Here is a 15,155-nt window from a genome sequence, read left to right on the forward strand (position 1 = left end):
AGATAAAAACAAAAATAATCCCCAGAGTCCGCTCTGCGTCATCATAACCATGTGAAATGTGCCAGCTGAGGCTGCAGAAAGTTCGATGCCAGTCACACATCTTGTCAGTCCAAACTAGATCAGGGCAGATGGACTTTTGGTTTTTAGCCAAGGATGCAATATTGCACAAAGATGAACAAGTTGGTCCTTGGATTAGAGAGTGTAATCTGCAAATTTCATGTTTTATGTAACTTTGAAATAGTGTGCATGTTTGCTCATGATGTCTACACAAATACCCAGTGAGTGGTTCAGTGTAACTTCATAATTGGTAGTGCTCACATTGATATTGGAGCTAAGGAGAGCAAAGGGCTTGTATCAGGATAATATATTACATATTTGCAGAACATCTGTTGAGGTTTTACTAAAAACAACAGCAAATGTAATATTGTTGTGTAAGGCCTTCTTCATACATCTCTTTCTAACTCCCATAATATGCATTTTACTGTTGCTCTTCATAGCTGTTATTCAGTATTTGGATACACTGCTTTGTTCATATTGCTCTGTTTTTAGCTTAGCACATGCTGCACCAACTTCTTTCATCTGCTTTGTCTGCAGGGAGGAACAACATTAATCAGTAAAAACTCTCTTGAGGCCATAAAAGCTTCAGTTTTAGTCAGTATCATTTTGTTTGAGAATTTGGGAACAGGGACCCTCTTTGTCTTTCACCCAGGGGCTACTGTCATGCTCTCCTTTAACTCCAGAAGGGGGCAGGAGAGTATATTTGCAGGCTCATTAGGCAGGTGTTGGTCTTAAGCTAATGGTAACTAAGCTGTCTCTTTGTGTTTCACAGTGTCTTCAAGGCTACAGTGTAATGATCTGAGTGTCTTGGACTCTGTGTGCTGTAATCCTGATAGTTTTAGCTGGTTGGGACCAGACCTGCAGAATTAAATAAACTCTAAAATAAGTTTCAAAATGCATAATTCAATAATCAAACTGCATATTCATCTAAATTTAAATTCTGTGCTGGAAAGTCTTTAAGTGCATTTAGTCCTGTTTGTAAGTACAATTCTGAGGAACCTGTACTTGAGAATTTTAATTTTATGGTACGTAATACTCTTTTAATTATTTTAATTAAGACACTCTACATGCAGTAATGAGTAATTCTACTTTTGAATGCAGTACTCTAGTAGTTTCATAGTGTGGTATAAGGACAATGATCTAAATACTTCCTCCACCACTATTGAAATTACAAACGATGTGATTTTATTCTTAGTAAAATCCTGTTTTGCCAAAAAAGACACCAACTGAAACAGACAAACCATCAAATGTACAGTAGTAAACAAATGGAACATGAATCAGAAAATAAACATATTGTGATTGCTGCAAAACGGGGCTCTACACAGTGCTTTACACCTGCGCTGTTGGATTAAAGGTCGTCCTAACGTGATCACTTTGGTTCCCTTCCATCGGGCTGATCTCTTTAGTCAGTTCAAGTGTCATGAAATCTCTTGTAAGGAGCTTGGTTGCATCCCAAATAAACAGTCTCGCTTGTTGAAATCCGAACGACTTCATTCCCGACAAGGGATCTGGGTTGAGGATCTTTAAGCCACTAGTGTGTCAACAAATGGTTCAAAAGGTGGAATTTATCTGTTACAAAAGGACACAGAAACTTCAGCCAGAAACAAGCGATGAATGGTCACGAATTGAAAACATGATGTGAATGACATGACATGACGGGAAATTTTCACATTCAACAAATGACATTATTGAGACGTGGGGAAATAAGCAGTTACCTGTTTCAGTGCATTTAATCTTTCCGAAAACACACAAACATGCACGCACACACTGATGCACAAACACACCCACACACAAACGCATACACGCAAACACACGCGTGCGCACACACACACATATACAAACAGTCATGTTTCCATCACTTCCGGGGAGATGTCGTAGACCTCTATTTATTTCTTGGGGACTTGCCTAACCCTAGCCCCCCAACCCTAACCCCCCGCCTAACCCTGAACCCAACTCCAACCCTCAACCCTTTGCGCCCTTATCTAAACCTAACCTTAACCCAAGACTTCACACTACAATTTACCGGTTTGCGTTATGAGGACTTGCATTTTGCCTCCATAAGGAAGGCGAGTCCACATAATGTGTAAACAGATTTATGTCCCCACAACGTGAGTAATACACAACCATAACACACACACACACACACACACACACACACACACACACACACACACACACACACACACACGCACACACACACACGCGCACACGCACACACGCACACACACACACACACACACACACACACACACACACACTGACAAACAAAGCAAGCATTAATGATTGAGTTTCACAGTTCATTCTTAACCTTCAGAAACATCACTCTCCAAAATCTAACCTCAAGGTCCATTTAGTGGCTTTTCTGGAGCTCAGTCACGTGGTCTTCATCATCCTCAGATGAAGTCTGCACAGTTGTCGTGTGTTCAAAATTCCAATTTAAAAATTCCATTTGTCTAGATCTAGATCATGAGCTTCTGTGAAATTTGGTCTTCATTCCCATGACAACCTGGCAGACTGGATCTGCTGCATGAAAGCTCCACGGCTGCTACTAAACGGACCTTATAATGAGATGATTTGTGGGGACCTAGTGATGTTTCATCATCCTCTTCTGCTCCAGTTTCATCTTGAGCTCTGAAACCAGCGCTTTGTTCACAGTGTCCTGTCTGGTTATCACGGGCTTCTTTTTAGGTTTGGGTGCCACTGTTGCTGAGATGGTAGGTATCGCCCTCTGCCTCTCCCCTGGGAGGCAGGGTGGTGGTGGAGGGGGCAGACATGGGGCGGAAGGCGGCGGGGGCGGCGGCGGCCAGTGTCTCACAACATTGTTGACATTGTTATTATAGTTGACATTCTCCACAATGACCTCCGGCTCCCGCTCTTCTTCTTCTACTCTGAATCTCTCTCCGGGAGTTTCCGGTTTCTTGAAGGGGTTTTTGAAGTTCCAGACATGCTGGTTTCGTGGCCTCCTCCTTATGCGGCGGTTTGGCAGGATCCGGTTGGACTTTTTGTTGCGCATGAATGTTGCAGTGGAGATGATGACTGTGACTATGACCATCAGACTAATGACACCAGCAAGCATGCCTAGGATTTGCAAAGGCTTGTTTTTACTCTGCATCAAAAATGATCCCAAAGGCCCCCCACTGAGTTGGGTCTGTAAAAGAGCACAGGGAGAGTTCACATCCATGGGAGTGAAGTCATCGTCTGTCACACAATGATAAACTTCTGAATATTGTCCCTTGTATGTGCTGTAGTACTGCATGTATTCATCATTTGAATCTCTCCAAATAAATAAATCACTGCCATAATACTGTTTGTATACAAACTAGTTATTTGCCTGTGTGCTGTTGGATGTCTTGCAGATGAAGCTCACTAAAAAGAATGATTATGCTTTTTAATTCATTGTTTTATTGGTTTATATTTTGTCAAGACAAGATCAGAGAGGTTGAGTGGGAAACCCATAGCGGAGACCATTCTGCATCTGACAGCGAACCTATGAACTGATATGAAAATGAAAAACCAGAAATATTTTGTTTGTGGTGTCACGATGTGAGCGTAGGCGGGGAAAAAACATGGGAACATGTTGAGGGGACAGTCTATATTGTGCTCCTGTACTCTTTTACAGACACAGCTTTGTTCTACCACAAAATCCTTTTCAAATGAATTGCCACAAATTCTTGGTACCACAGAGTAAAAACAGCAGCTCTATTGTGCTGATGATCTCAAGGCAAGCTTCGTTTATGACACAGGCCTCCTTATAATCTTTCTGATCTTGCCCTGAGATTGTATACGGGACTTTTTCACAGAGTTCCAGTATATAAGAGTTGAAATGAAGATTGTCAGTGAAATGGCGAAGGTGACAACGGTCAAACAAATCCCGAACACAGCCCCTGGACGTTTCCTGAGGCCCAAGAAGTATGAGAAAAATCTGGATTTGACCTGAAAACATGACAATTGCATTTGTGTGAGTTTTTTTTTAGACTGTAAAGTTTTGACTGCTGTCCAAGCAAACAGCTGATGTGAGTTGTTCTGCAGAAAAGCTGCACTCCACATACAAACTGATCAGATGTTTCAACACTTAATCTGCATGTAAACTGATAGTAGGGAGTAATTAAACAAATAATCATTTACAGTTTATTTGCAGCTCCACTATTTCCAGCCAACTACTTGATTCAGGACTTTCACTGATTTCACTGAGTAGAACAAAGCCATTCTTTATGTTCTGCAGTGCAGTAAAAATAGTTTTACCATGTATTTTTGCAGTCAATTCGATTGCGTTGTCACCATAAAGGAATTAGGAATGCTAATTAGCTGTACATAAACAGAATTTCTTGGAGACAGGGTTGCACACTGCTACTCATCTACTTACAGCTTCAGTGATGTCGATCTTTACAACTGCAGTGGTGCTGAATGACGGCTGGCCTCTGTCCCGGGCCTGCACCACCAGCGACCAGGTGCAGTCTCTCTGCTTGGTGATGTTCTGAATGATGGCCATTGATTTGATGTAGGACTTGAGCATGATCTCCCCCGTGTCAGCGTTAATGTCAAAGATGTTATTGTCTGGCTCAGCTTTCATGATGGCATACTCAATAACATTATTGGGCACTTCTGCATCATCGTCTACAGCCTGTGGAGATGTAGATGAAAACAAAATGGCACTGGCATTATTCTCAAGTTTCGCTTTGTCTGACGTGCTAAATCATGAAAGAACAAATACCTCGATTTTCACCGGTGCTCCAATCACCATAGTCGTCTCTAGGAAGTTGTCATTGAATGCAGGTGGATGGTCGTTCAGGTCTAAGACAGTCACAAAGACCTCAGCTAGGCTGTATTTCCCCTCTGAGTCCTCCGCCTTCACATAGAAGTTATACTTGGACCTCACCTCTGCATCCAGGCTCGCCCACGGCTGGGTATAAATGATCCCAGATGCAGGCTGAATCAGGAACCTGTAAATGGTAACATGATTTAGGGATCATAATTCAGATTTACCATATGAATACAATACAGAGCCACATCTTTCCATAGTCTTGCGAACATATTATACTCAAGACCACCTTTGTGGAGACATGGGTAGCACATCAGACCCTTGTCTAGGTTGTCTTATTCACTGCAGGGGTTTGGGCCTTTACACTTGCTATTATTTAGGCTACTAATAGCCCTAACCTAAATCCAATGGGTCAAAACTTTGAGACAATGTTTTGCTTTTTCAAGATAAGTAGATTATATTACTCATGGAAGGTGCAAAGGTTTACAAAGAATTGCGGTAACTTTTCCATCTAGATATTTTTGCAACACTTGACACATTAAAGCAATAGAAATATATTATTCGCATTTTTTTTTTCCTAGCGACTAGCTTAGCAGAGAGGCTGGATGAAGCGGGAAACTGGCCTGGCTATCTTCAAAATTCAACAATTTACCTGCCAGCACATTTAAATGTAGTTATTTTTATGTGTTTAAGTTTTACATAAAAAGAAATGTTAAAAGAACAGTCTGTGGTTTTGCAGAGAGTCGTGTGCTGACAAACAGCAGTTGGTGCAGTGACTTGTCGGGGTTGAGGTTGCCAACAACTCGTGGAAACGGCACAGATGTAGTATACCGGGCAGATGGCTTAACTGCTGTCCCTCAAAAGAAGCCACAGCACCTAAGTCCTGCAAATAGTCATGTTTAGATTTCTGTGAACAAACAGTGCTAAGCTAGGCCAAACACCTGCTGACCAGCTCCAGACTTAACACACAGACATCTAACTTTCAAGAAGAGAGCAAATACCTGTATTTCCCAAAATGTTGAACTATTCCTTTCAAGTATCAGCCTATTGCCCGATTCCAATTGACTTTAGTCTTTAAGATGGAATTGTTAACATTCAGAGCAAGAGTGGAGTTGGACTGTTTCCCTCACTGACTTGTTTAGCTGCCCAACAGTGACTCTGTGGTGCAAAGCAGTCAGAAGCACAGAGCGGTCTATTTTCCCCTCCAATCCCATTAGAGGATTAACAAAGACAGAGGGTGAGCAGGCAAAGATCACGACTGCATGATCCTGTACACTCAAGTATTCCACAAGACATTATAAAAAAAGGTGTTATGTCAGAAATGTAGAAATGTTTTGCTTCATAACAAAGTTCAAAGAGGCATTTTGGAGACATCTGAGGTGACGCTGTTTCCAAATGGTTTTGACCAAATAAGTCAAGATAAAAGTGTTCCAAATCTCTATCCACTGCTTATTTTGGAAATCCTGGATTGTCATGTGACATCACATATCTCCTCTAATTCAGCGCTACAGAGCTCAAAATCTGTACTGAGAGGTCAAAGAATAGTTTCTACCTACATTTCATCAGACAAAGCAAGTGGTTTATTGGGAACAGATTCAACATGTCCTCACTGACAGACATCTGTCTGTTTACAGTGGCGCTGCACATTACAGGCTCATGTTTCCTTCACTTTACTGTTCTAAATGTTTCCAAATCCAGGTCTTTTGGTCCTCTAAGGCATGCAGATAGAAATGTGATTAAAAAAACAGACAATGCTTAAAACTATTACAGTCACAGTGCTGAGATGGCACTAACTTTGTAGGTCATATTCCGGACTCTATCTGTAGTGATCTGAAAGGAAAGGCAAGCTCTGGGTACACTGTGTTATAATCACAAAGAGAGAACAGTGAGCCTTTTTCTCAGAGGTTAGACTTCCACTGGAAATCTAATAAAAAATGAGTTCAGAGTAAATACCAGCAAATCCTCTGAGGGACTACAGTGCTTAGGTGCAATAGAAAGAACTAAGTTCTAATATGAAAAACAAGTCTGCTGTGAAAATTCTGTGCAGCTTTCAGGCAGATGTTTTTGCTGTAGCTGGTTTCCATATATAATAATAGGGTGGTCTACAATTAAAATGTCACATTCAGGCTCAAATTCAATTTCTGCAACGCAATTAAACTATGTCCTTGAGAGAAGAATCCAGAGAAGTATGCCTTACATGTTCATTATGAACACTGTTTTTCTACTGCTGAGCACTCAGGGCCAAGCACTGATGGGTAAACATAAGTCATGGAATATATGGAGGTGTGTTGTGGTTGAGATATTATGTCTAGATAAACAACAGTATTATGAAGAGGGTAGGAACGTGAAGGACACTGAGTCCTTTCTTTCTATCCTCCTGACAAAACTCAGCTTGAGTTACATTCTTATACTCACAAGTCAGCCCCTGATCCGTAGATAGAGAACTTTACTTCACCCCACCGTCCTGAGTCTGGGTCTGTTGCCTGTAGATAAACAGGGAAAAAAAAGTTATGAGTTTGGTTGCAGTACTTGCATAAATTAGGTCAGTTCAACGTCACTTTCAGTCAGAATAATCTGCAATTCCTCTTTAGGAGTTTTAGTGCAATGCCTGGCTCAGTAAGCTAAGGCATATTCCTCCATTTCCTGGCATTATTTTTGGGTTCAAGCCGGGCTTCTCTTTGCTTTCTACCTCATAACTCAGATAAACCTCAAAATATTGTTGTTGGATTTGTTTGTATATAGGAACTGAATGAGAGAAGCAGAAACTGTCTGCCACCATGGACTCAGTAAACTGAATGAATCTGTGCTGGACTGGAACATGATGTTATAGGGGTCAGCTATATAAAGACTGATTTTTGATGTCATAGGAACATCATCATCATTGGTGTCAGCTAATCTGTCTGTCTGTCGCTGCAGGGATGCCTGTTCGCTGTCTCCATGTGTCCAAGGTCACTTGTTGGTCGTTCTCTTATCTGATTGAAATTGCCTGGGATCAAGGAAATGAGCCTCTGTGGTGTTCACGCAAGGGCAGGATTTATTAGCGAGCCTCCCCGTTGCTTTGAGCCTCTGCAGGGCTCATATGAACTGACAAGGGCAAAGGATGAGATAATCCAAAAAAAAAAAAATCTATCTATCTATCTATCTATCTATCTATCTATCTATCTATCTATCTATCTATCTATCTATCTATCTATCTATCTATCTATCTATGTAAACATGGCTTCTTGTTATTTCTGCACATATTTTTGTGTTGCAGCTGCATGTGCTACTAAGCATTAGGAAAAAAAATCTGGGAATCTGGTGTTACACAACAAAATGAAAGTGATAGCCATCTGGCAGCTTACCTCGCCTAGCTTTTATCTACATATTTTCACATATTATCCCAACCCCCATCGCCCAAAAAGTCTACATTTAGGGAATTAATGGCTCTCTTGGGCATTTTGTTCAAATCAGCATTCCTCTTTAGCTCAGAGTGACGTACATTGGTGATGGCATGTATTTTTAGACAGGATGAAGGCTCGCTCACCGTGACTGACACCACATTGGAGCCACCGGGTGAGTTTTCTGGAATTCTGGCGATGTAGTAATCTGAGGAGAATTTGGGAGCGTTGTCATTGGTGTCCAGGAGATGAATGACAATGTCCGCTGTGGCACTGAATCTCTCAGGCGTATCGATCTCAACTGCAAGTAGCTAAAGAAGTGAGAGATTAGACATAAATCAGTGAAAAGGAGCAATATGCAGGTGCCATTTATTGAGAAATATGTGGGTTTGTGATACTCAATCCCATTCTAGTCTGTGGTGCATAATGGATTAACCTTGTATGTGAGAAAATGGTGTTTCTCATAGTCCATGGCAGCAGAGTCTTCCACTAAAATTGTGACTTGGGCCTCATTGAGTACAGTCTGGGGGACGACTCGCAGCATCCTTCCTGGTCCGATCAGTCTCAGATTGAATTTAGCATTTGCCCCCTGCAGGAGCACAACACACATCATCATTAGTGAGCATGACAGTTGTTACATTATACGGAACATGCATGAACCTATTTATAGTAATCCGCATTTGTTGCAAATAGACATACATCATAATCCATGAAGTATATAGTCCATCCAATCAATATAAAAGCTTTCTTTTCATTATTACTGTAATGTATGAGATATCAATAGGAAATCAGCGGCAGTGGTAATATTCTTGGTGAAACATAATATCACTGGACAGAGAGAACTCGCCCTGATGTGGTAACAGTATTAGCAGAAAATACATTTGGTGAACGTCAGCCATTTGGACGAGGCTCAGGCAGGGAGCTGGAATCACACAGAGACTTGCATAAGCTGACAAATGGCATAGTTAGGGAGTACCTTTTAATTTGTGCTGGTTTGCTTTCAAATTCATGCAATTTTAAAAGGATTACCTGTGATAATAGCAGGCTTACAGTCATTTCATAGACAGAAAGGCAGACACCAGCCTGAACACAGCTTTGTGGCACAATGAATGCTGATTAAATCAGTTTCTTGTTAGATAACAATGTAATTTGGTCAGAAAATGAGTGTTATTACATAATAACAATCAGTGTCCCTCTCTCCTGAATAGCTGAGGCAGCTGTCAATGACTGTATCAGTGCTAAAAGATGATACCTGCTCAGTAAAAGATCACTGAAAATACAAAATATTTTCTTTGCTAATCACAGTCAAATAAGGATAACAACAGTCTTCCCAACCTGATCAGAGTCGTTGACGGTGATTTTCAGCCCCCGGAGTATCTCTCCCTCCGGTGGATGCTCATACATGGTCAACTCAAACATGTTCTGTGGGCCGTTTTCTCCGTAGAAAGTAGGTGGATTATTGTTCAGGTCCACCACACGGATCACCACTGTGGTCACCCCATAGTCCAGGAGTCTACCTTCAGGACTCACCTCTGATGCCTGGACACAGGGGGTAAAAGTTATGCAGGTCAGCCCTCGTTTATCACTCATGTAGTCAGTAGATGAGTCTGTAGGATATTTCATGCACCAGTTTCACCAGGCATTTGCTGTGCTTTAATATGCTTATTTAAGGTTATCTAATGTAAAATTTACTCTTTTTTTGTCCAGTTGGTTTATTCCATTATTTTTCTCTTACAAATATCCTGCATTCATATACAAATGGATACTCTCTCTCTCTAGCGGCTGACAGGGGAATTCAGGCTTTGCTTGGCATGAAGACTTAATCCCAACTTACCTTGACTTTTATGTTAAAGACTTCTCTCTTCAGATAAATGGGGAGAGTCAGCAGAGTGATGCAACCACTTGTCTTATTTATGTGAAAAACACCATCGTCCCCTGGCAAGAGAACAGACCTATGAGCACTTTTGTTTTATTTCAACAATCAGTCTAATCTTCCTGGAGTGAAATGCTTACCGTCGTCAAAGGAATAACGGACTGGGTTTGGGTTTCCCACATCACCATCTTTGGCTGAAACAGTGAATATTTCAGATCCCTGTGGGAAAAATCATCAGAAATGTTAAATAAATAGTGAAGCAAGCTTGATAATTACTTGTGGATGTTAAGATAACCAGGATACATCACTGACTTTCTACGTAGCCATGAAATATACTGTAAGTATTCATATTTCTCCTGGAACTCACACTGGATATATTTAAATACCATATTTTTTCTGCCAATAAACGCTCACTCTTAAGATGATGTAACTCAGGATTTGGTTGCATCACATTGTCAAAGCTGGAATTTTAATCAGAAATCAGAATCAGAATCAGAAAAGTCTTTATTGCCAAGTACGGTTTTACACATACAAGGAATTTGCTTTGGTGAAGTTGGTACATGACACATCCAGTAAAAAATAAGCTGTTAAAGTAGTAAAAAATATGTACATATACACAAGTCAAGTTTTTTTTTTTTTTTTTTTTTAATCCAGTCACCCTGTGGCTGGTGCACAGCTCAAAACATACCACCGAGAGCTACTCAGCACCTGAACCCCACTGAGTCTTTAAAGATATGTTGAAATGTCAGCATCCTAATTACGCCCTTTTGGATGAAAGTCAGAATGTGTAATCTCTCTTTTATGACACTGCAGTGACATTTTGTTACTGAGGAGATAATGTGGCTTTCACCTGCTGTGAGAAGGCTAAGAAGAAGGCAGCATGGGCATTACTGTAAAGGCCAGCAGTTAAACCTGTGTGATATGAGATAATGCTGGCTTGGGTTCAGGACTCTGTTGTTGGTTCTTGTTCAAACTGTGAGTGTATAAGTAAATGATTAATGACTTGAGCAATGATTATTAGTTGTACAAAATCCCATGTTTACAGTCAAAGCAGAATCTCACTGAGGGACGTTTTCATACTCACCGGCACAGAGATTTCATAAACGTAGCCAAAATACGGTGTTCCAATAAAAGATGGCGGAGTGTCCTGTGCATCGATCACATTGATGGTCAGGGTAGCAGATGATGACATGAACTGCTCTTTGCTGTTCAAATTACCACCACCATCCTGAGACAAAAGCAATTTAAGCAGTTTAAATTTACTTAAAAAAAAAAAAAAAAAAAAAAACTCCAAACAGAAAATTTGTAAATGAGTTTTTATCCATAGTTATGTTTATGTTTTTAATGTTTCTAAAGTCTTGTTAATACATGTGAAAGTTTAAATGTAATTTAAACTGGGAGAACTTTAGAGCTGGTAAGATATTACCTTACTAAAACTTTTGGAAAGCTGATGTTTAAAGCATTTATGAAACCTGCATTGTTTACATCCTTGTATGCTATCAAGTCTTCTTCTTCTATGCCTTTCGCAGGCACATTGCTACATTTCCTGGCTAGTGCTACTAGTGGTCAAAAAATCCACAAGGTACCTTTAAATTGAAAATGAAAGCACACGTTAGCTTGGCAGAAACATTAATGAGTTTCAATAAACCCATTACCTTCGCAATGACAGTCACAAAGTGTGTCTTTGTTTTCTCATAGTCCAACATTTCCCCAGATTTGATTCGGAGGACACCGCTATGTCTGTCGATGGTAAACAAAGTGGACTGAGGATTCTGTAACAGAGAACAGGACAAAAACAGGATTTTAAAAGCACACACACGTACATTTAGTAAAAGCCTGTCACTGAAACCCTTAAACCCCATTTACAACCACTCACGTGAGATATCATGGAGTAGTCAGATGGCTGCATAAAAACACTCAGTAGCCACTTGAATTAGGCCACATCTTGTATAAAGTCTATCTCTTTGTCCATCTGGATGTAAAGAGCCCATATGCTCAAGGACAGGGCAGGCAGGTGAAAGCTGCTGTGTCCAGATGTGCACTGCCTGACTCGTCACTGTCACTGCAGGCCAGCTGTTCTTTGGTCCTAATAGTCCAAAGTGCAAACTAACATCCCCTGCCACCCCCCAGCCAAAGCAGCACTCTAAGCCTCCAATACCTGACACAAATGTAATTGTGATTTAATCCCCTTTCTCGTAACTACACCAGCATATTCAGGCACATGCACAAATGCACACAAGTATCTGAGAATCTAGCTGATGTTAACCTTGCTATCAGTAGATATATATATTATTTATGTTGCGTGCAGATTAGCATTTTTTTTTAAATGCCTGTGCTTATTTCTTATTTACATATTGTATTCTTTTTTTTGCAGAAGTCAGGGTGGGTGAGATGTGAGAGGGAACTGCTGAGTGATACCTGAAGGTAGTAGGTTACTGAGCCCCCTGAGCCTGTGTCCCTGTCCACTGCCTCGGCTTTGTAGATGCTGCTGCCAGACTCAGTTGTCTAAAATGTGCAACACAGAAAGTACCTCAGGTCACAACATATAGGGCTTGCTACATGATACAACACATATTTGCTTTCATATTTTTACAGTAGTATTCTGTCTTTTTCATTTAATGTGGAGAGACTTGCAGACACTTGCACGAGTGTAAAGAATACACTTATGTATTAACTTACTTCAAGTACGTCAATGATCGCCGGCATGTTTTGGAATTCAGGTTTTTCATCATTTGCATCCATTACAAATATTGTGACTCTTTCCACAACCTAAAAAAAAAAGAAGCAGTAGTAGAGGAAGACAGGAAAATGTTCAAGTTTATTTTAGTTTGATTCATTAAAGGGGATGGCATTCAATGGCATAATCATATATTCAACTAGATGTTGATACCTTGCTTTGCCCATCTGTGATGCTGACAAGAACGTCTATAGAATCTTGTTTCTGAGCAGAGGTGGAAACAAAGTTAGTATGAAGACACATGATGAAAAAGTGATTACATGATAAAAATTTAAATCCTTAGTCCACTGAGGCCTCGGTTAAGTTTACCTCTCTGTCCAGCTCTTCCACCAATGTGATGTTTCCGGATACGGGGTCGACTCTGAAGTATTCCTTTGACCCCGGATCAAAGGAAAGGCCATACCTCACCTCCTGGCCTTCAGGGTCTGTGCCATTGAGACAATAGATCTGTGTGCCTGAGAGAAGATGTCAAAATTCAGTAAAATTTGCCTCAGCTGTGTGAAAACCTTTGCTTTAGACAGCTAGTGTATTCCTTTAAATTTAGGGTAAAAGAACACTTAATAAAACTAGTACCCAAATGCATAATTAACCAGCCTCTGACCACCAATCTGCTGTGGAACAAGCAAGTCTGAGACACAGCAGGCACCAGTATAATAAGTACACTGACTGATGGAAGGTGTGGAGGGACAGCTGCACCATGTTCACAGCCAGGAGACTGTCCCTCACATCAACAGGTGGCACCAGCAGATGACCATGTCAGTGTGAGGATGTATACATGTCACACAACATCTGTTCATGTATCAAAGACAATTTACCATCCTGGACTCTCAGATATTGGCAACTAAAATGTGCCATTTGGTTGACTGGTTGCTCCAGCTGCCTATTAGCTGTCCACACTAAATGTCCTGTATGTCAGAGGTTGACCTCACCGACAGGTGTGTCCTCTGAAAGGCTGAACAGTGCCAGGTTCCCGTTGTGGCTGTAGGGTCCATTGTCGTAGAAATAGGGTGCAAAGTCCGCTTGTGCTGAGGACAGAGGCATGAAACCAGCATTGAATGACTAAAAGAAGAAATAACATTCTCTCACAGTTTGAAGTTGAATTGATAAATTATAAAAACACAACATTAATCAGTTTAGTAACTCTGCAGCAGTCTTACTGGCCTGGTGTGAGCAGTATCTCATGGTTGCACATGTTTGCTAATGTTCATCTACATATTGCTGTTTACTGAGTGTTAGTGTCTACCATTGTTTCGTAATTGTCACTGGAAGCCTGTTCATCTATACAGTGCCTACGCCCCCTGCTTTCTGTGTATCTTTGACAGGGATTAGAGGTGAGTTACGTCAACCTAAGCTACCTTCTCTATACATAGACCTGAGATCTCTGGTGGTAGAAATAATACTGTTTTTAATTTATAATATCATGGTATGTTCAGATGAATACTGTATGATTTTACATTACTTTTGAAACCAAATTTTATAAATCAAACAAATCAATTAGTATCATAGTCATCCAAAGTATAAACTAACTTTCACCTACAAGAGAAAGTAACCAGATTAGGCAAGAACATGAATGAACTGAAAACAGAGTAGAATTCAGGTATAAAATGATAAAATCCTCAACCCAGAGGCTGTCAAAAGCATCTGAACAGTATTCACAGTCTGATCACAGCAACACGCCAACTGTAAGAAGAGAATTAAGATGTGGAACTCACCAAAGCAGGCATGCACAAACACAAAAACCAGAGGCCAATGTGATATCTTTACATTCTTCATCCTAAAGAATGAAGTCATGAAACCGCAACATGAAGACGGCTCCGTCGGTAGTCCTGTGCATGAGATGCAGCTCTTAAGGTGTTTGTGGGCTACTGGAGAAGGCTAAAGGCAGATACTCACATGCTAATCCAATGACTCATCTTAACAGTTACTGCTGGGCCGCCTCAGTCCAACTGGGCTTCTTCAACCACCAATCCACAGGAGATGGCTCTGTCAGCACGGCAGACAAAGCAGGACGTACCTCAACTTTGCAGATGATGAACAGGTGTACTTAACATTTCTGATGATTTCTTAATACCGTAACAGAAGAGATGCTTGTGTATGAAGGTATGAAAGCTAAACTGTCAAATACTATGCATGTCATGCAGTCTAATACAAATACTGTATTTGCAATAATTCCATTACGCTAAAAATGTTGTCATCAGGATGTAAACTTTCATAAAAGCCTAAATCGTTTTATTTTATGAATATTTTGAATAATCACAATGTCAGCTTTTGTTTTGTGTTTTTTTTGCTTGTTTTTACATGTTATTGCCACACAGTCTACTCTGAATTGTAACTAATAGAAAGTGTGTA

The 15,155-nt window shown here is 40.6% G+C and overlaps 1 protein-coding gene across 2 annotated transcripts; it reads right to left on the minus strand.

Annotated features, from left to right (window-relative positions):
• Positions 1-2,338: 2,338 nt before the first annotated feature.
• On the minus strand, positions 2,339-14,656 carry cdhr1a (cadherin-related family member 1a). Of its 2 annotated transcripts, none has more exons than XM_070977699.1 (17): positions 14,519-14,656; positions 13,736-13,831; positions 13,116-13,261; positions 12,960-13,010; positions 12,749-12,838; positions 12,488-12,574; positions 11,725-11,841; positions 11,154-11,297; positions 10,210-10,288; positions 10,031-10,131; positions 9,532-9,735; positions 8,633-8,785; positions 8,343-8,507; positions 7,232-7,299; positions 4,769-4,997; positions 4,421-4,678; positions 2,339-3,205 (listed from the first exon to the last, which is right to left on the minus strand). In XM_070977699.1, exons 1-17 carry the CDS (start codon positions 14,595-14,597, stop codon positions 2,642-2,644), a joined length of 2,631 nt encoding a protein of 876 aa, XP_070833800.1. In that variant the 5' UTR covers positions 14,598-14,656; the 3' UTR covers positions 2,339-2,641. The 2 variants fall into 2 exon arrangements, with proteins under 2 accessions (XP_070833800.1, XP_070833801.1); XM_070977700.1 differs by having other exon boundaries at positions 3,095-3,990.
• Positions 14,657-15,155: the final 499 nt, after the last annotated feature.

The sequence above is a fragment of the Chaetodon trifascialis genome, chromosome 13, assembly GCF_039877785.1.
Source record: "Chaetodon trifascialis isolate fChaTrf1 chromosome 13, fChaTrf1.hap1, whole genome shotgun sequence".
NCBI classification, from domain to species: domain Eukaryota; kingdom Metazoa; phylum Chordata; class Actinopteri; order Chaetodontiformes; family Chaetodontidae; genus Chaetodon; species Chaetodon trifascialis.